Below are 20,447 nucleotides of genomic sequence, written 5' to 3'. Positions count from 1 at the left end.
AAAACACTCACGTGAATTTTATTTTTTAACAGCATTAAAGTTTTATATATCATTATCAATATAATGGTTAAGTTTGTTCCATGGGGTAAAAATTTTTTTGAAGAATTCATAAATATTGAATTACAAAATGAGTGTCATACCACACAATACCTACATTACAATTTTCCCTTGATATATATTTCTACACATTAATTGGAAAAATGCTATTTTAATTAAGCTGATTTTATTTTTTCCTAAAATATTGAGTGTAAGAAATAAAAAATCATTTAAATATAATATATTTTGGATCTTAAAAAAATTATTAACTTTGCAGATTATTGCTTTTAAAAGCAAATATTCCTAAGATAAATTAGTTCTGTTTTAAAATAAACTAATAATTGTTTATTTCTTTCCATAGATTGCAAAAGTTAACATTTTGCAAAAACAAAAAAAAAGAGTTAACATTTGAAAATATAAAATGAACTCAATTTAACTAATACTAAAAATAAAAGATTATACACTTTGTCTATACCTTATACAGGACCACTATACTTTTTATGTTTGGTTTGAAAAAATCGTTGCTCCCAAAATACCTAACAGACAACAGGCTGATCAAAAAGTATGCAGTTTACATTCATTCTGAGAATCCTGTGGTGGGTATTTAATATTTCTCTGCTTATATAATAAATGTAAGAGACTGGAAGATAACATTATCTCACTATCTGGGGAGGAGAAGAGAGTATCACACAAGAGTGGGAGATCTCTGGGTCAGAGAGAATGATCTGAGAATGGTGGTTTCATGGATTGATGTTGGAGGACTGGAAAAGACTTGCAAAAATAGAAATCAACATTTAATTTGAAATTATTGAAAGTATGTGGTCTTTAGACTTTGTCTTCCTCTAACACCATCATTTCATGAAAGTTATTTAACACATACATCATGAGTGGGTTGCATGTATATAACGTGTGTGTGTTTTGGGAACTGGAAATTCGGAAAAAAATCATATACAGTTAATATGACGGGAAAGAGGCAGACAACAGCAAATTTTTAAAAAGCAAGGGAGCAGAGGTAGGAGTGACCATGTGACTGCAAGCTTTGTGATGTGCAGAAACTGTTTGGGGAGCTTGGATTTCTACAGCACATAAAAAGAAATTTGAATAGGGAATCCTTTCCCCATTTCTTGTTTCTCTCAGGTTTGTCAAAGATCAGATGGCTGTAGATGTGTGGTATTATTTCTGAGGACTCTGTTCTGTTCCATTGGTCTATATCTCTGTTTTGGTACCAGTACCATGCTGTTTTGGTTACTGTAACCTTGTAGTATAGTTTGAAGTCAGGTAGTGTGATGCCTCCAGCTTTGTTCTTTTGACTTAGGATTGCCTTGGAGATGCGGGCTCTTTTTTGATTCCATATGAACTTTAAAGCAGTTTTTTCCAATTCTGTGAAGAAACTCATTGGTAGCTTGATGGGGATGGCATTGAATCTATAAATTACCTTGGGCAGTATGGCCATTTTCACGATATTGATTCTTCCTATCCATGAGCATGGTATGTTCTTCCATTTGTTTGTGTCCTCTTTTATTTTACTCAGCAGTGGTTTGTAGTTCTCCTTGAAGAGGTCCTTTACATCCCTTGTAAATTGGATTCCTAGGTATTTTATTCTCTTTGAAGCAATTGTGAATGGAAGTTCATTCCTGATTTGGCTCTCTGTTTGTCTGTTACTGGTGTATAAGAATGCTTGTGATTTTTGCACATTAATTTTGTATACTGAGACTTTGCTGAAGTTGCTTATCAGCTTAAGGAGATTTTGGGCTGAGACGATGGGGTTTTCTAAATATACAATCATGTCATCTGCAAACAGGGACAATTTGACTTCTTCTTTTCCTAACTGAATACCCTTGATTTCTTTCTCTTGCCTAATTGCCCTAGCCAGAACTTCCAACACTATGTTGAATAGGAGTGGTGAGAGAGGGCATCCCTGTCTTGTGCCAGTTTTCAAAGAGAATTTTTCCAGTTTTTGCCCATTCAGTATGATATTGGCTGTGGGTTTGTCATAAATAGCTCTTATTATTTTGAGGTACGTTCCATCAATACCGAATTTATTGAGCGTTTTTAGCATGAAGGGCTGTTGAATTTTGTCAAAAGCCTTTTCTGCATCTATTGAGATAATCATGTGGTTCTTGTCTTTGGTTCTGTTTATATGCTGGATTATGTTTATTGATTTGCGAATGTTGAACCAGCCTTGCATCCCAGGGATGAAGCCCACTTGATCATGGTGGATAAGCTTTTTGATGTGTTGCTGAATCCGGTTTGCCAGTATTTTATTGAGGATTTTTGCATCGATGTTCATCAGAGATATTGGTCTAAAATTCTCTTTTTTTGTTGTGTCTCTGCCAGGCTTTGGTATCAGGATGATGTTGGCCTCATAAAATGAGTTAGGGAGGATTCCCTCTTTTTCTATTGATTGGAATAGTTTCAGAAGGAATGGTACCAACTCCTCCTTGTACCTCTGGTAGAATTCAGCTGTGAATCCATCTGGTCCTGGACTTTTTTTGGTTGGTAGGCTATTAATTATTGCCTCAATTTCAGAGCCTGCTATTGGTCTATTCAGGGATTCAACTTCTTCCTGGTTTAGTCTTGGAAGAGTGTAAGTGTCCAGGAAATTATCCATTTCTTCTAGATTTTCCAGTTTATTTGCGTAGAGGTGTTTATAGTATTCTCTGATGGTAGTTTGTATTTCTGTGGGGTTGGTGGTGATATCCCCTTTATCATTTTTAATTGCGTCGATTTGATTCCTCTCTCTTTTCTTCTTTATTAGTCTTGCTAGTGGTCTGTCAATTTTGTTGATCTTTTCAAAAAACCAACTCCTGGATTCATTGATTTTTTGGAGAGTTTTTTGTGTCTCTATCTCCTTCAGTTCTGCTCTGATCTTAGTTATTTCTTGCCTTCTGCTAGCTTTGGAATGTGTTTGCTCTTGCTTCTCTAGTTCTTTTAATTGCGATGTTAGAGTGTCAATTTTAGATCTTTCCTGCTTTCTCTTGTGGGCATTTAGTGCTATAAATTTCCCTCTACACACTGCTTTAAATGCTATTTAATAAATGGTGCTGGGAAAATTGGCTAGCCATAAGTAGAAAGCTGAAACTGGATCCTTTCCTTACTCCTTATACGAAAATTAATTCAAGATGGATTAGAGACTTAAATGTTAGACCTAATACCATAAAAATCCTAGAGGAAAACCTAGGTAGTACCATTCAGGACATAGGCATGGGCAAAGACTTCATGTCTAACACACCAAAAGCAACAGCAGCAAAAGCCAAAATTGACAAATGGGATCTCATTAAACTAAAGAGCTTCAGCACAGCAAAAGAAACTACCATCAGAGTGAACAGGCAACCTACAGAATGGGAGAAAATTTTTGCAATCTACTCATCTGACAAAGGGCTAATACCAGAACCTACAAAGAACTCAAACAAATTTACAAGAAAAAAACAAACAACCCCATCAAAAAGTGGGCAAAGGATATGAACAGACATTTCTCAAAAGAAGACATTCATACAGCCAACAGACACATGAAAAAATGCTCATCATCACTGGCCATCAGAGAAATGCAAATCAAAACCACAATGAGATACCATCTCACACCAGTTAGAATGGCGATCATTAAAAAGTCAGGAAACAACAGGTGCTGGAGAGGATGTGGAGAAATAGGAACACTTTTACACTGTTGGTGGGATTGTAAATAGTTCAACCATTATGGAAAACAGTATGGCGATTTCTCAAGGATCTAGAACTTGATGTACCATATGACCCAGCCATCCCATTACTGGGTATATACCCAAAGGATTATAAATTATGCTGCTATAAAGACACATGCACACGTATGTTTATTGCAGCACTATTCACAATAGCAATGACTTGGAATCAACCCAAATGTCCATCAGTGACGGATTGGATTAAGAAAATGTGGCACATATACACCATGGAATACTATGCAGCCATCAAAAAGGATGAGTTTGTGTCTTTTGTAGGGACATGGATGCAGCTGGAAACCATCATTCTTAGCAAACTATCACAAGAACAGAAAACCAAACACCGCATGTTCTCACTCATAGGTGGGAACTGAACAATGAGATCACTTGGACTCAGGAAGGGGAACATCACACACCGGGGCCTATCATGGGGAGGGGGGAGGGGGGAGGGATTGCATTGGGAGTTATACCTGATGTAAATGACGAGTTGATGGGTGCAGCACACCAACATGGCACAAGTATACATATGTAACAAACCTGCACGTTATGCACATGTACCCTACAACTTAAAGTATAATAATAATTAATTAATTAATTAATTTAAAAAAAAAGAAATTTGAATTACTTTAGTTAAAACTTTAAGATGTGGAAATCCAATGTGATATCTGTGCCTAAGACAGAAATTTTAAATACATACAAAATGCAACATGATATATATCCTCTCTAAGTGTGTACACATGTTGGTATGATGTATTCATAAGGGAAAATAAAAAAAATACAAAATAAAGAACTGCATGTGAAGAGATATGCAGACACCTTAATAATCAGAGAGGACCATACGTTTAGAAAACAAGATACATCATTATTAGTTCAGTAAAACTTTTAAAATTCTGACAATACTTAAGTGTTAGGAAAAGTATGAAAATATGAGAATGTACACAAACTACTGGAGTGAGTTTAAATTGGTTTTGCTACTTAGAAGAGCAATTTTAGAAAATACCTAGTAAAGTAAACAAGTGCATAGCCTATAAACCACAACTGTGCTTCTATGTGTGAACCTTGGAGAAACATGTACCCATGGAGATATGATCAAGAATGTTCACTGCAACATTTCAAGTGCAAAAACAGGTTAAAATTATTAAAATATCCATCAACAGAATAAATAAATGTCACATATTTATAAAAATGAATTTTATAAATCAAATCAAATGGATAAAAGGGATGGATAGACATACAGATTAATCTCAAAAACATAACTAGATGTAATATCACAAATGTCCTGTCCTTTTACTCAACACGTAAGTAGCGTTCAAGAGTCATCTCTATGATTCTCCCTGCATAAGATAAATGAATATAAGCATGACTGTAGTCCCAGCTCAGGAAGCGGAGGTTGGAGGATTATTTGAGCAACACAGTTTGAGCCCAGGAGTTTGAGAAATTGAATATCTTATTTTAAAAAGCAGGTGAATTGAGAATGAGAATATAAATGTAATTTGTGTATTTTCTTCCTTTATGCTAACAGATACCAGCTACTGTTAAGGAAGAAGAAAGAAGGAGGGAAGGAGAGAGATAATCTCTTGTTTTATTTCACAAGTCTTCTTGTTAAGTATCATTCATTTATTCATGCAGTTCATTTAATTATATTTGCTGAATATCTGCTCTGAGTTTCAAAAATTAAAAACAAATAGCAAAATGATAAATATCTGATTAAATGTCAACTCGTCTAGCCAATAGATGTACAGTTCTTACATTGAAAAGGGAAAGCGTGTTTAATATAAAATCAAGAACTCTTTCACCAGCTATAAGCAAATTACTGTGCTTGCAAGATGAGATTACCATAGCCATAAGTGATATTATCATAACTATTATCTGTCAGAATTAAAACAACTAAAAGTTTACTTTTTAAAGTTTAAAAAAGAAACTTGGAAAAGTAAACCTGATCTTAGATCTATAGTTAATATTTTTCTACTATTGATATTATTTCATGTGAAGCAAGCTTTATTTCCAGCTGAAAAGTAATGTAAGCTCTTGCAACTTTTATCTAGAACACGAAAATTGCTTGGTTTCTCATAATTAATATGAGCCTGCTGACACAGATTCAAAAGAAACAATTTTTAACATTTCAGAGATAAAGGATAGTTGAAAAAGACCAATTGCACTGATAGCTGCTGTATTAGATAACACACTAAACCATGCACTGCCTAAAACTGAACAAGGAAAAGAATGCGATCCCATTCAGAATGCCATTGACATAAAAACTTTCATGTGCCCCTTTATAGTTTAGAAATTAATAAACTAATAAATACGTGGACATATTAGGAGTCTAGTGATCCAGTAAAAGTAAATTGGATTTCACATTTTGACACTGTGTACAGTCTAGTACCTAATGATGCTGGCACCCAGTAGGTGCTCAAAAGATATATTAAATGCATCAACAGAGGAATAAAAGAAAGGAAGAAGATGGAGGGAGGGAGGAGAGAGGAAAGGAATCTCTCATTTTATTTCTGAACCATTTTCTTGCTAAGTACCATTCATTCATTTATTCATTCATTCCTTTATTCATACAGTTAATTTACTTACATTTGTTGTGTATCTGATCTCAGTGCTAGAGATAGAAACAAGCAAGTCTCCCCAACACTACCAGCATAGGCTGCCTGTTCTCTTAACCTTGATCAAGTAATTCTTAGTGTTAAAAATAGCAATACGTCTTTATCCTTCCTAGGAATTTTTTTGTTTGTTTGTTTGTTTGTTTGTTTGTTTTGAGATGGAGTCTCGCTCTGTCGCCCAGGCTGGAGTGCAGCGGCACGATCTGGGCTCACTGCAGGAAAAATTTTAAATATAGTCCACTTCTGTAAAGCATAGCTGAAGTGACTTAAATAAGATTAATGTACTCTATGCTTGATATTGTAACATTTATATAAATCTATTTGCTCTCATATTCATTAATATATTTGAATATTAACTATGTCCTGTGTCTTTTACTATGTGTCTGTGTGTGTGTATATATATATACACACACACTTTAGTTTTACAGTAGCAGCTATACGATAGCTATACGCTTTACAGTATCTGTTAGCATAAAGGATAAAAATCCATAAGTTATATTCATATTCTCAATTCATCTGCTTTTTAAATATGTTTAATATCAAGGATATTCCTACATTTCATTAAAAATAGAAATCTATTTTTTAGTAAATTCCTGAATCTAATATTTCAACCCCAGAGGACAGGCTTGCCAATCTTTCAAAAACATATAATCAAGGAATAAAAATTTAATTAGTCAAGAGATGAAATCAAAAAAATGTTAATTTTTGTTCTAACTATCCCTTACAGTTAGACTCTAGCAATAACATTCATTTTTTAGAATTTTACATTTCCAGTTATATAGAGAGCTGGAAATTTTCCAGAATAAAGACTTAGTATCTACCATATATTTTAGAAATATATGAGCATAATTAAGTTGAGAGAAATAGGAAAAGTTTCATTTCTAAGGAAAGATATAACATTTTAACCTTATCTTCTAAATATCAAAACAAAACACAAGCTTCCAATAGTGTCTTCCAAAATATTATTTTTTACTTTTTGAAAGTCATGTTGAAATTTTTGCATAGTTAAAAATTACAAAACTAAATTTCATTATTTTATTTAAACAGAGACTTAAAAACTGAAAAATATATAAGCTGGAAAAGAGTTGCTTTTTTACAGATGACATATTCTCCGTCAACTTCCCCTATTTCTCCATGCATCACACCATACTGTCATGTATAAATAAACAAAACATTTATAATAAATTTCCAAAATATTTTTAAAGCAGAAAATCTTATAGTCATAGCAAAACCACCAATGGGAAACAAATTCTCGTATTATCCCAGGCTGTTCTGCTTTATTCATGAACATTACTAAGCCCCTGAAAATGAAGAACAGTTATTGTTTGCACTGTGACAAAGCCAACATTCCTCCTTGCAAACAGCACTACTTATTTATGAACAGCAACTGACATAAGGATAGCAGTTTGCTTTTTCTGCCCTATAAAATACTGCATGGACGATTGCCCTTAGAATATAGTGAAGTCCCAGGTCATAATCATGAGTCCTTCTAAAAACAGATTTTTGGCCAGGCATGGTGGCTCATGCCTATAATCCCAGCACTTCGGAAGAACAAAGTAGGTAGATAGGTTGAGCTCAGGAGTTCAAGACCAGACAGGGCAACATGGCAAAACCCCATCTCTACAAAATATCAAAAATGAGCCAGGCAAGGTGTCATAAGCCTGTAGTCCTAGCTACTCAGGAGGCTGTGGTAGGAGAATCACTTGAGCCTGCGAAGTTGAGGCTGCAGTGAGCCATGTGATCACATCATTGCACTTTGGACTGGGCAACAGAGTAAGACCCTGTTTCAAAAATTAATAATAGAAAAAATGAAAATAAATAAAAAATAAAAGCAGATTTTTGTCTGTTTTGTTCATTTTAAGAAAATGTGGGCCGGGCATGGTGGCTCACGTCTGTAATCCCAGCACTTTGGGAGGCTGAGGTGGGTAGATCATGAGGTCAGGAGTTCAAGACCAGCCTGGCCAACATGGTGAAACCCCGTCTCTCTACTAAAAATACAAAAATTAATTGGGCGTGGTGGCACACGTCTGTAATCCCAGCTGCTCAGGAGGCTGAGGCAACAGAATCACTTGAACCTGGGAGGCGGAGGTGGCAGTGAGCAGAGATCGCACCACTGCACTCCAGCCTGGGTGACAGAATAAGACTCCGTCGCAGAAAAAAAAAAAAAAAAGAAAAAGAAAGAAAAGAAAAGAAAAGAAAAGAAAAGAAAGAAGGAAAGAAGGAAGGAAGGAAAATCTGCCTAAAGCAAACACAAATACATTTCTTTAAAAAACAGAGGAGTTGTCCTAGAGGCTAATTCTAGCCTAACTGGAATATACATAGGCAGTGGACTACAGGGCCCAGTGTGAATTCACATAGGATAATCTTAGGTCTCTTCTAACAACAGCTGTCAGCATGGCTTCCTCTCTCCCGCATGCATTTCTAACCTCCCAGCTTTCATCTAACAACAGTGTGACCTCTGCTAAATCCACAGACCCAAGTGATCATCCTCATTGACTGTATTCAAAGGATTGCTGCAAAAAATATGTTTCCGTGGGGTCCCATAAGGTCCATGAGGGAAGAGACCATACTACATTCCAGTCCAATGTCTTTTATAACCTACAATATAACTCGGAAAGCAGATTAATATTGTTGAACTAGGAAATATAAACGAACTATTTGAAAACTAAAAAATCAAAATGTAGCAAATTTACTTATATCATTTGAGAAGTTAATTGATTTCTCTATTAAATTTCTCTCAAGTAGACTGTTTCCCAAAAAAATGTATTGACTGCTTCCTTCTTATAAAGGCTTTATATTGTTTTCAGATATTTTAATTGCACAGAAACTAGATGGAGGGCATTTTACTTAATGATAAGGTAGTCTGATCATTTATGGTATGGCAAATTGATCCCTCGTATTGCTTTTGGCATATATATTTAAGCTTGTTTTTACGGAAATAAGCTTAAAGCTACTTATTGAATTTGATAAAAGTAGGTATTCTTATAAGGGAATTTGGTTCCAGAAAAGTTAGCCTTTAGGCAAATTTCTTTTAAATTTGTCTTCCCTTGTGATTCTTAAGTAAAACTTGACATCTACTAAGGAAGAAATAATTTATTATTAAAAAATCATATTTAAGAATGTCTCTATACTTTTTATAATTAATTTTAAATAGCAAAACTCAACCTAATGAATAAAGCAGATATAATTTAGTAAACAGAAAACAAAGGTTTACATAAAATTAGCTGACACTTCAGTAGAGATGATCTCCTTAATATATATTTCTACTACTGAGATAGTTATCACTAAACTTTTAGCAGTATCACCAAAATTTTTCACTAGCCTCAATCCACCTTAAAAGTCTAAATATTCCAGGTTTCCTAACCCTTTGAACATAATGTGCTCTATCTTGATCACATATCCCAGATTCAATATGAATCCAGTTCACCGTTTTAAGCATATGCCCACCTACCACAAACTCCCTGTTCTGCTCAGACTGATATATTCACTGCATGGCCTCCAAAATATATATTCCATATTGTACATACTATCCTTTTCATGAGAAGAAAATATAATTTTCTGTAGATGGTTAACGGCTTCTAACTCAGCTAAATCACAAATCTTTGTTTAAAATGTATATCAGTAAATTGTCCTCCAACAATTTCACATGAATAAATCCTACAATAGAAATAAAGTTGTTTTGTGGGGCATCTAAAAAAGTAGCTAAATTAATAAAACCTTAAAATCTGACATTTCACACTTCCTACAAAAAAGCATTAATTCATCTTGAACTACACTTTAACTTAAATTTTATTCTGATTTATTGCATTTATTTTATTTAATAACTATCATTTAAAAAATTAAAGGGCTCTGTGATTTACTTATATATGTACACAAAGCAAATCATTCAAATAGATTGACATTAATATACTTATTTAAAAGGAATACTAACAGAAGTTATATTCTGCAGTGAACAAAAGTAGTAATTTGAAAAGCTGTATAATCTAGATATTTTCATTCTAGTCATATACAGAATAGCTAATGCTTTATAAGAGGAATAATAAATTAAGCTATTTTATTGTAGTAATAAGGAATTTTATAGAAGAGATGACTAAAATAAGAAAAAGATCATGTATTTTTCAGTGTGTCTTGTAATTTTATAACCCATTAATTTTATATCTGAACATATTGCTTGAATTAAGGTTGAGTTCTTGTCTTAACTGACCCTTAAACATCCAATTAACATTTCCTATTTTACTATTTATCAGACTTGCTTGCACTTTGATATATTCCACTGGTGTTCTTATGAAAACCATATGAGGTTATAGAGAGGAAATTTCAAGAGTATTTCTTCAAATAACGGGGGCCTGTTGGGGGGTTGGGGGCAAGGGGAGGGAGAGCATTAGGACAAATACCTAACGCATGCAGGGTTCAAAACCTAGATGATGGGTTGACAGGTGCAGCAAAGCACCATGGCACATGTATACCTGTGTAACAAACCTGCATGTTTTGCACGTGTATCTCAGAACTTAAAGTAAAATTTTATATAAAATAAAATTATGTGACATCCAAAAACAATTTAATAGACGAATCTATAATTATCCAGTTAAAAGCAATGAAATTTTATGTTATAGAACTTTTCCACGAAATCTAATAATTATGTCTATTCGTATTAAAGTACAGCTATGGGTCAGAATGTTGGCAGACCTGGAAGAACCCTATAGCAGTATATATTTCCAATGATCATTTCACTAATATAACAGTCCAACTCGGTTTCCCCAGTCCCACTCAATATATATGCCCACAATGACCTCAGAAACAAGTTTCGAAGGTTAGAAAAAGTTAGAATCTCATTTTATACCAGAATATTATGTAAATACAAGGAAATAAACCCAGTCAAGTTTGCCAATGTAACTATCTTAGGCAAATTACATAACACAGCCGGTCCTTAGTTGCAGAATTCAAGATCCACTTACCTTGAAAAGCAGCTGCATTTCGAGATATTAGAAACTTTAATGCAGAGCTGGATGTTTGAAGGAACTGCTGCATATCCTGGTGAGCTGCAATCTGATATCTTTCCTCCATCTTCCTGGTGCAACATGTAGGCTTTTTGGATATGCAAACCTGAAGATCAGGTCCTGGAACACACCACATTTTTCAGAATGATTACCTGTCCATTTAACAAGTATTACATGTTTTATATGAGGTGTTACGACCAGTCCTGCACACAAGGGACTCACATTCTATGTGAGGAATGGATTTTCTAGAGTACTTGCCACAAGAAAGTTTCTCCATTGCCCATGAACACAGTCATGAACACAATATTCTGAACCATTAACTCTTTGCTCAAATATTATATTAACTTCTTGGTCAAACATTAAGTATCTCCACTCAATAGAAAGCAAATTAACTATTATGTAAGTACAGAGTTCAATCAAGAAAAAGATTTTGTGTGTGTGCGTGTTTTGCTTATTTTATCAATTCAGCCAAAATTGTTCGAAATAAATATGTTATAGATAATTATGTGGACTAAAAAAACTGCTTTTCATGGAGAAATGGAACCGAATTTTGAACATCACATAAAGGTCAAACAACTTGACCTGATTGCTCAGCTGCCATCAGGCTTGTGCTGCTTGTGAAGTAGGCGATCTCTACGATAATGACATGCTGGGAGATCAAGGCCCCCATGGGCCCAAGCTCAGCACCCAAGATTCCACTTACTATATAGCTGGTGAGAGACAATTCTCACCATTAAAAGCACTTTTTAGTTGTACAATCATATTTAGAAAAATCCTGTGAAGATGTATATTCCATGAAATGCAAAGTTATTAAGACATCTAACCATAGTAAGCATTATGGTTACCAAAAAACCTTTGCTAGTATCACTAAACTCTCATCCTGCTAGGGACCCAGGACAAGCACCTATATGCACAGCGGATATGCTAGAGGACAAAGAGGAAAAGATGTGGAGCACAGAGAGTGAGTGCCCAAAGAGGAAACCTGATGGAGAGAGTTGATGTGAGCCCCAGGGCATTCCAAGGCTACTAGATTATACATAAAGCTCAGGACAATTTTATTCACATGATGGCCTAATATAATACAGTTATTTCCTTACTTTAGAATAAGAAGAATAATTGTGGCCCTAAATCTCTGGGAGTTTCACAGGTTCCACATTAGTTCTTCTTCAACCAGTTTTAGATCAGCAAAATAGGTGCATGCACACAGACACACACACAAGACGTATGCACCTAACAGCCACCTTTCAAGCTCTTCCTACTTTTTCACACAGAGTTGGCCTCAGGTCTCAGGTTTCCAAAAGTTGTTTCTGGGTCAGATGAAAATACGTGAAACCACTCTGAGCTTCCTGTCAACATGAGACACCAAAATCTCTAACAATTTTGGCTGTAGTTTAAGTCAGACAAATAACAAATGACAGAATTTCAGCACTTTACAAAGGCTAAGAAGCATAAAATATTCATAAGTGTCACAGTAGGTAACATTTTGGCAATTGTTTTTCACTTATCTTACCTAAAGTTACCAAAGAGCAAATTCTACTTCAAACAGTAAAATTGTTTGGAAAAAAAAAAAAAAAAAAAAAAAAAAACTATCTTCTCAACTTTATTCCTAAATTGAAGGATTGAGGAATTAGCATCCAGAGAAAAGCAATAACAGAGACTGAGGAAAGGAATTAATGAATAAATCTGAAAGTTTATAAATATATTTAGTGTAGGAAAGACTGCTGAGGAACAAAAAGAACAATAACAGCAGATCATAGCAAACATCTCTTTGGAATTTAAATATCTAACACTGTTTTGTTAGACCAGTTCCTAAACATGGCCTGTGAAGGCCTCCAAGTTGTGACCCCTACTTTCCTCCCTCCTTCTTCAGTCTCATCTCCGGAAACACTGGCCATTGTACTCTTCCCATCACACTCTGGCCTTATTTCAGCTCTCCGTGTTCACCAAGCTCTCTCTTGCCACACAGCCATTTTCCATGGTCTTCTCTCTGTCTCAAACACCCTCACCCTACCTGTTCTCATGCACGCATGCAGCAAACCCTCATTTATTTCATCCCCACCTATTTTTCTTTACATCTTCACTCAGTCTTTCCAAGGGGAAGTTTCCTTAAGCCCCCAGACAGCTCAAGCTCCTATTACACATTCCTGGAGAGCTACATACCTCTCCATTGCACTTAACAGGGTTGCAATTTTATACTCTTTAATATGACTACTAATTAATTATTACTGTGACCTATACTGTAAAGCTCCACACAGAGGATTTTTTGCTAATGATCATATCCCAATTGCCCAGCACATTGCCTAAGACATCATAAACACTCAATTTTCATTCATTAAACCAATAGTTAAGAATCTGCCATGTATATGCATTATCTCATTTAACCATCACATCAACCCTGTGATAGAGGTGCCATTACTACCACAGTTTACATATGAGGAAATGGAGGCATAAAGAGGTTTGAAAACTGTCCGGCATCACATGCCTACACACTACAAAATGGTAGCGCTGGTGTTTGGAAACAGGCAGGCTAATTCCCAAGCTCTAGTCCTCACCATTACTCCACTAAGAGGAAAATAACTGTCTTAAGTCTGTAAATGTTTGTCTACAGACAAAACGCCATTTTCCACTCCTGTTTTGAAAGAAGTTATCTGTTTGGTAAGTTACAAGAAAATAAATTTCAGGTTAAGAATTACCCATGAAGTTTTATTTAAAGTAAAATAGGCTAAAATATATAGAGTTCCCATTTGCCTTTTTGCCCAAATTTTAAATGGTAGAAAGTATACCTAAAAAGATGTTACAAATTGCCTTGACTGCTATTCTAAACATGGTATAAGAGGGAAACCGTCATGTCTTAGCAGCCACTCTGAGAAAGCATGTATAGCAATTTAGACCACTTAGCATAAGTACCTTTGTCAAGTCGATAACAGCCTGCATGGATTAATTCCGACTTTCATGTAGAATCTTGGACATTTGTAATGACAACATTAAACGAAATTCCAAACCAAATTAAGACCATACTTGAAAGATCAACTTATCTCTCCTTGGCACATTTCCATCAGTATCACTTATAAGATAAGCTTAAATAATTCAGAGTTGGGGTCACAGTGAAAAGGGAAAAGAGTTGACAGGAAATGTGTTCCCTAAGTTACTATATCAGTCCAAAAGACAGACAAGATGAACAAAATCCACAGGGAAAGAGCCATCTTTTACATTCTGTTCACAGTATCAGCACAAAGGGCATAATAAGATGTTTGGGTGACATAAAGCCCAGGCTCCTATTGTAAATAGAACAGGCATCATAAGAAAGCAAAGCTAAAGTGAACCCAGATACGATTATGCATGGTAACTAGAGGTCTCTGAAGATTTCAACGCCTGGCTTCGAGGAACACGGCATGATCCCAGAATTCCATGAGACAGCAAGAGTACACAACCCAGGCTCTGGAGTGACAGTCACGTTTCCAAACAATAAAATCAAACTACAAAGGAAACAGAGTACTAAAAACAAAACTAAAAATAAAACAGTATATGCCTCAATGAAGGAGACTTCAACCAGAATTATGGGGATATCTCTGAATTCTCACCCAGAAGCAGCAGTAGTGGTTAACACATCTTCCGTTCAGTTCTCTAGCATAAGAAATTTACAGATTATCTACCTGCTTGTATATTTTTAATATGTTAAATAGAAATATCAGGAGGCATTCTGGAAATATGGTGGCAGTGGCAGTGGCAGCATCGTTTTCACTATCTCCAAATCCCCACATAAAACCAGATAGAACTAGAAAACCAACCCCCAAAAAACAAAAACAAAATCAGATGACACGATATCCCCACAAACTTTAAAATACAAACAGAATGGGGAGAAACCAGCAATAGGCACAAGATCTTCATGGTATCAGAGGAGGGCACAGGGTAGAAGAAAGATGCAATGGAGGAATGTCTGAAGGATCTGAGATCAGGAGAACCCCAAACTACTGAGCAGGAGTCACAGGAATGCACAGAGACCCACTTGAGAATACAGTCGCTCCCCACTTAACCATGGTTCCACTTTCTATGCTTTCAGCTCCCCACAGTCAATCACAGTCTGAAAATATTAAACAGGAAATTCCAGAACTAAAAATCTCATAAGATTTTGCCCGGGTGTGGTGGCTCATGCCTGTAATCCCAGCACTTTGGGAGGCCAAGAGCAGATCACTTGAGGTCGGGAGTTTGAGACCAGTCTGGCCAACACGGCAAAACCCCATCTCTACTACCACTACAAAAATTAGCCGGGCATGGTGGCATGTACCTGTAATCCCAGATACTCAGGAGGCTGAGGCAGCAGAATCACTTGTACTTGGGAGGTGAAGGTTACTGTGAGCCAAGATCACGCCACTGCCCTCAAGCCTGGGGGACAGAGTGAGACTCTGTCCCAAAAAAAAAAAAAAAAAAACCCAGAAACTCATAAGGTTTAAATTGCTTGCTATTCTGAGTAGTATGATAAAATCTCATGCTTTCCTGATCCATCCCACCTAGGGAGTCGATCATCCCTTTGTCCAGGAGATCTCCGCTGTCTGTGCTCCACACTCATTAGTCACTTTCTAGCCCTCTTGGTGGTCAGATCCACTGTCCCGGTATGGCAGTGTTTGTGTTCAAGTAACCTTTATTTTACTTCAAAATGGCTCCAAAGCACAAGAGTAATAATGCTGGCAATCTGGATTTGCCCACAGTGCTTCACTTACGTGAAAAGGTAAAAGTTCTTCAGTTAATAAGAAAAGAAAAAATAACGATATGCTGAGTTTACTAAGATCTACATAAGAATGAATTTTCTATCCATGAAATTGCGAAGAAAGGAAAAATAATTTGTGCTAGTTTTGCCATCGCAATTCAAACTGAAAAGTTACGGCCACAGCGCATAAGTACTCAATTAAGATGGGAAAGTATTCAATGTGTGGGTGGAAGACATGAACAGAAACATGTTCTGACTGACAGCAATTGCATTTGGTTCTATGTGAGGCTTCAGGGATCTACTGTGGGTCTTGGAACATATTCCTTACAAGTAAAGGTGGCTCCTGTAGCAGTTGAAACTGGGAGAATTTTGCCCCCTCAATCATTAAATGTGTTCTATCCATCCATGATAGAAAAGAAGGAACAAGAGCAGTCCCCACCCCAGTAAACTCTTACACAGGTCCAGCAGGGCTTCTTTCCAGGACAGAATCACACACAACAGAGAAAATTCTGTAAGTGGAATCAAAATGCAACAGAAAAGGGATTCAGGACACAGAGAAAGTCTAGCCCAAAGTGCAAAGGAAAATAAATCCAGAAAATAACATAAAACAAGCTTCCACATTTTTAAACACTACACAAAAACAACAGAAGAGGAAGCTCTGCAATGTTAGAGAAGCTATGCTGAAGCCTGTCTGAATAAAAATGTTAAGTAAAACAAACACTAACTTTATATAAAATGAACAACAAAAATATTAAGGTCATTACTCTGCGTTACTATAATAAAAAAGAGAATAAAAACAGAATAATATCCCACAGACAAGAAAACATATGCCGGAATGATAAGCTCCCCTCCAAAAAAGATAAAAAATTTAGCCATACTATTTCAAAACAAGCTGAAAGACAATGACACAAAATATGAAAGAACAACATATGTCAGAATTTTAAAACTCAGATATGAGGTGATAGTACTCAGGATAAAAACTAAAGATGAAAGAAAATAATTCTAAATGAAGCCTCACTAGAAGGAACACAAGAGCCAATCACACAAACGTAATACCTTAAGAGAAATAGAAAATTAAAAATAAAAACTTTGAAAAATCAAAAAGAAGGAAAGAATTTGGAAGATAGCGACAACAAATACCAAAGTGAGATATTGATCATGTGAGCCCCTGAAGAAACAACAGGATAAATACTAAAAACTGTACTTCATGTCACTGAAATTGTTGTGAATCTAATATGGGATAAACAAATAAGCAGTTTTTGAATGTAATTCTGTCTTCTAACTCCATCCTGCATTCTTGAAAATCCGGATTATTAGTGTGGAAGAACGGAGATACAGACATGATAAAGAAGAAGTTAAGTAAGACTCTGTAATCTTGAATTTGAATTAGAACTAATATGAACTCATAAAGAAGTTTACCTTTAAAAAGTATGTAATTCCTACCTTCCCAAAAAGACCCCAAAACAACCACTAACCAGATAGCAAAGGGCATTCCTCATGCCCGGATTATGGTCTTGAAGCACCATTTCCTCAAGAAGAAATCAGTGCTTCTTGAAGAAATGGCTCATTCTTCTGGGGCAGAAAATCTGTCAGATGACAGTCTGACTAAAACATCTTATGCAGCAGATAGCAAAGAATCTATCAAATAACTACAAGGCCATATCAAAAGAACACAGGAACTATGTTAGTCTGCTTGGGCTACCATGACAAAATACCACGGACTGGAGCTTAAACAACAGAAATGTATTTTCTCATAGTTCTGGAGGCTGGAAGTTTAAAGTCAGGGTGCCCACTGGGTTGGTCTCTCGTTGGCTTGCATATGACCATCTTCTCTCTGTGCCCTCACATGGCCGTTTCTCTGTGCACGCAGACTCCTGGTGTCCCTTCCTCTTCTTCTGATGACAACAGTCATATTGGATTAGGGTCCTACCCTTGTGGCCTCATGTAACCTTAACTACCTGCTTAATCTCTAAGTCCATCTCTAAATACAATCATATTGGGAGCTTTAATATAAATATTGGGGAGACACAATTTTGGTTATGAAAGAAGCCACCTTCAAAATGTTTGCAGTGGCCAAATATGAGACAATTTGAGCTTTAATAATAATTGTAACGGATTGCAACCAACCAAATATGCTTAAATCCATGGGACTGTATTGATTGTTTTAAGTCTGTCAGCTTTGGAGGATGATGAGGGAAGATTATATTAATTTGGAAAATAGTAAATAAAAAGAAAGAAGCAAATATGTATCCTGCCTTTTGGATATGAACCGTATCAGTAAATAACCAAACAGCAGACAGAAGAAGCCTCTCTTCATAATAAATAATAAGAGAAATAATAAAATGTGAATGTCACCATTAATCTCCAAGGAACTGATGGATATAGGCGTTAAGCAACAGTAGCTGCTAAAATCACAGAGACAACCAGACCTTAAGTGCCTTCTACAGTCCCTGCCAAATACCAACTAATGTCTTGCTGAAGGAATCAAACCTGAGTCTGATCTTGTCTCTGAATCCAGCTGCCAAAATGGAAGAAACACAAAGCACTAAGGAACATTTTTGTTGCCACCATGAGTATGCAATCAGCAATATACAGACTGGAAAACTCTGAAAGCCAAGTGGTCCAGATTCTCAACCGATATATAAGGAAAAGAAAGAGATGGAGGGAGACCTGGTATGTTACAAGAGTTATACAAAATAATAAAGTTCTAGAGATCTGTTGCACAATACTGTGCTTATAGATAGCAATACTATAACACACACATAAACATTTATTAAGAGAGTAGATGTCATGTTCTATATTTTCATCATAAAAAAAGGAGAGACATAGAAGATATAACAAATGTTCTTTTAAAATGGGCAACACATGGAGGTGATAAAAACTACTTTTTAACAACAAAAGAAATCATTATACAAATAGTATAGTGGTAACTTAGTGATAAGAGAATATTTTGTTAATAGAATGGGACTCATAGAAGGACTTTCAAGATACTGCCAAAAGTTTCAAGTTTTCAACCTGGGTGGTAGTTACAAGGATGTTCAACTTATAATAACTTATTAAGCCATACATTTGTCTGACTTCCTGTGTCTGTGATTTATTTTATAATAAAAAATATTTTTAAAGTAGGATTGCTGGTTGATAATACGCATTCTCCTTTTATTTCAACTTTTACCTCTCCTCTAGTTAACTCACAGGATTTTTATAATTGTAGCGCGTTAGCTTTACTGATGGTAGACATAGGGAAGAGTCTTTGGTACCAATAGGTTGAGATCAAGACATATTTACCAGAGTGGATGTTACATGTTATGAAATACCAAATGCTCACCAGATGAAAACAGAGCCTTGAAATTCACAATAGAAAACTGATCATTGGTAAACTTGCTCCTCCTACCTTTTCTAAGACTATCTTCTTTACAAAATACATTCAAGAACTGAGAGGAGTTTTGGAAATGTTATAATGGCAGAAGGGTTTTGACTGACACACATGTAATCTTTCATCTATATAGAATAAAAAATACTTAAGACCATTGATCTAGAACAATCTGCTGAGAGCTAGCCAGCATCTGTGCCTCCTGCTGGAATTTTCTTTGAAAATCCAGGAAAGCAAAGGTCCCAGGAAAGCAAAGTTTTCTCTCTTCTACTGAAAATGAATTTGATGGTGCAAAGGTGCAAGGTTTGCAAATGCCATAGTCATTTTCAAGCTCAGAGTAAAGTCTTGATCCACTATAGGTTCTCCAATCACCTGCAATATAAAGAAATCTAGCCAATACAATAGCAACAATATTTCCCAGGGTAATAGCATGCCAAACCATTTACTTTCTTCTATGATTTATCCCACAACTTCGAAGGGACTTTATACTTAAATGAAGGTCTGATAACACCTCTTTAATGGCTACTCAAGTTCCCTGCCCTGAAGTGAAAATGAACCTTATATGTCCAAGAAACAAAAAGGGTCCGACTTACAGTATGGCTACACTATCTTACAGATAGTAACCATTAACTCTGGGAAAATGCAACAGACTTGAAAGCCCTAGAGAGTGGACAAAAGAGGGAAGATTCTGAAGAGGAGTCAATATTTGAAGGAAGAGAAAAAGCAGAGGATTAGTTTTCTATCTCTGTGGCCTTTAGCTTGAGGATATTCCACGTACAAAGTGACTCAAATAGAAAACTCATAGTTTTTCTGGACTGAAGAACTAGAAGACAGAGATTGGGGCAATCAGAGTTTCTAGAAAGTGAAGAGGGAATACCAGGGAAGAGAGGGCCAGAGAGCAAGAACCTAGTTTCTGTGTGAACTCTGCCCAATCTCTGGCCGATCCCTGAACCGCACCTCACATAACTAGAGCAAACTATAAGCAGCCTAGCTCTTGGCAAGCTAAGGATGAAGGAACTGAATGAAAATTACAGTTGTTGCCCA

At 35.9% G+C, this 20,447-nt stretch overlaps 1 protein-coding gene across 3 annotated transcripts in view; it reads right to left on the bottom strand.

Annotated features, from left to right (window-relative positions):
* Nucleotides 1–20,447, bottom strand: part of GPC5 (glypican 5) — a 1,453,194-nt gene that overhangs the window by 1,396,727 nt on the left and 36,020 nt on the right. For all 3 annotated transcript variants that reach the window (XR_012426454.1, XM_005586085.5, XM_065533383.2), the window contains exon 2: nt 11,287–11,448. Coding sequence is in view for 2 of the 3 variants with exons in the window: in XM_005586085.5 (XP_005586142.3) it covers nt 11,287–11,448 (162 nt within the window). In the remaining variant the exon portion in view is untranslated. The remainder of the gene's footprint in view (nt 1–11,286; nt 11,449–20,447) is intronic.

This window comes from Macaca fascicularis, chromosome 17, assembly GCF_037993035.2.
Source record: "Macaca fascicularis isolate 582-1 chromosome 17, T2T-MFA8v1.1".
Taxonomy (NCBI): Eukaryota; Metazoa; Chordata; class Mammalia; order Primates; family Cercopithecidae; genus Macaca; species Macaca fascicularis.
The sequence above is the reverse complement of the archived record's forward strand: the minus strand, read 5'-3'. Positions and strand labels throughout refer to the sequence as shown.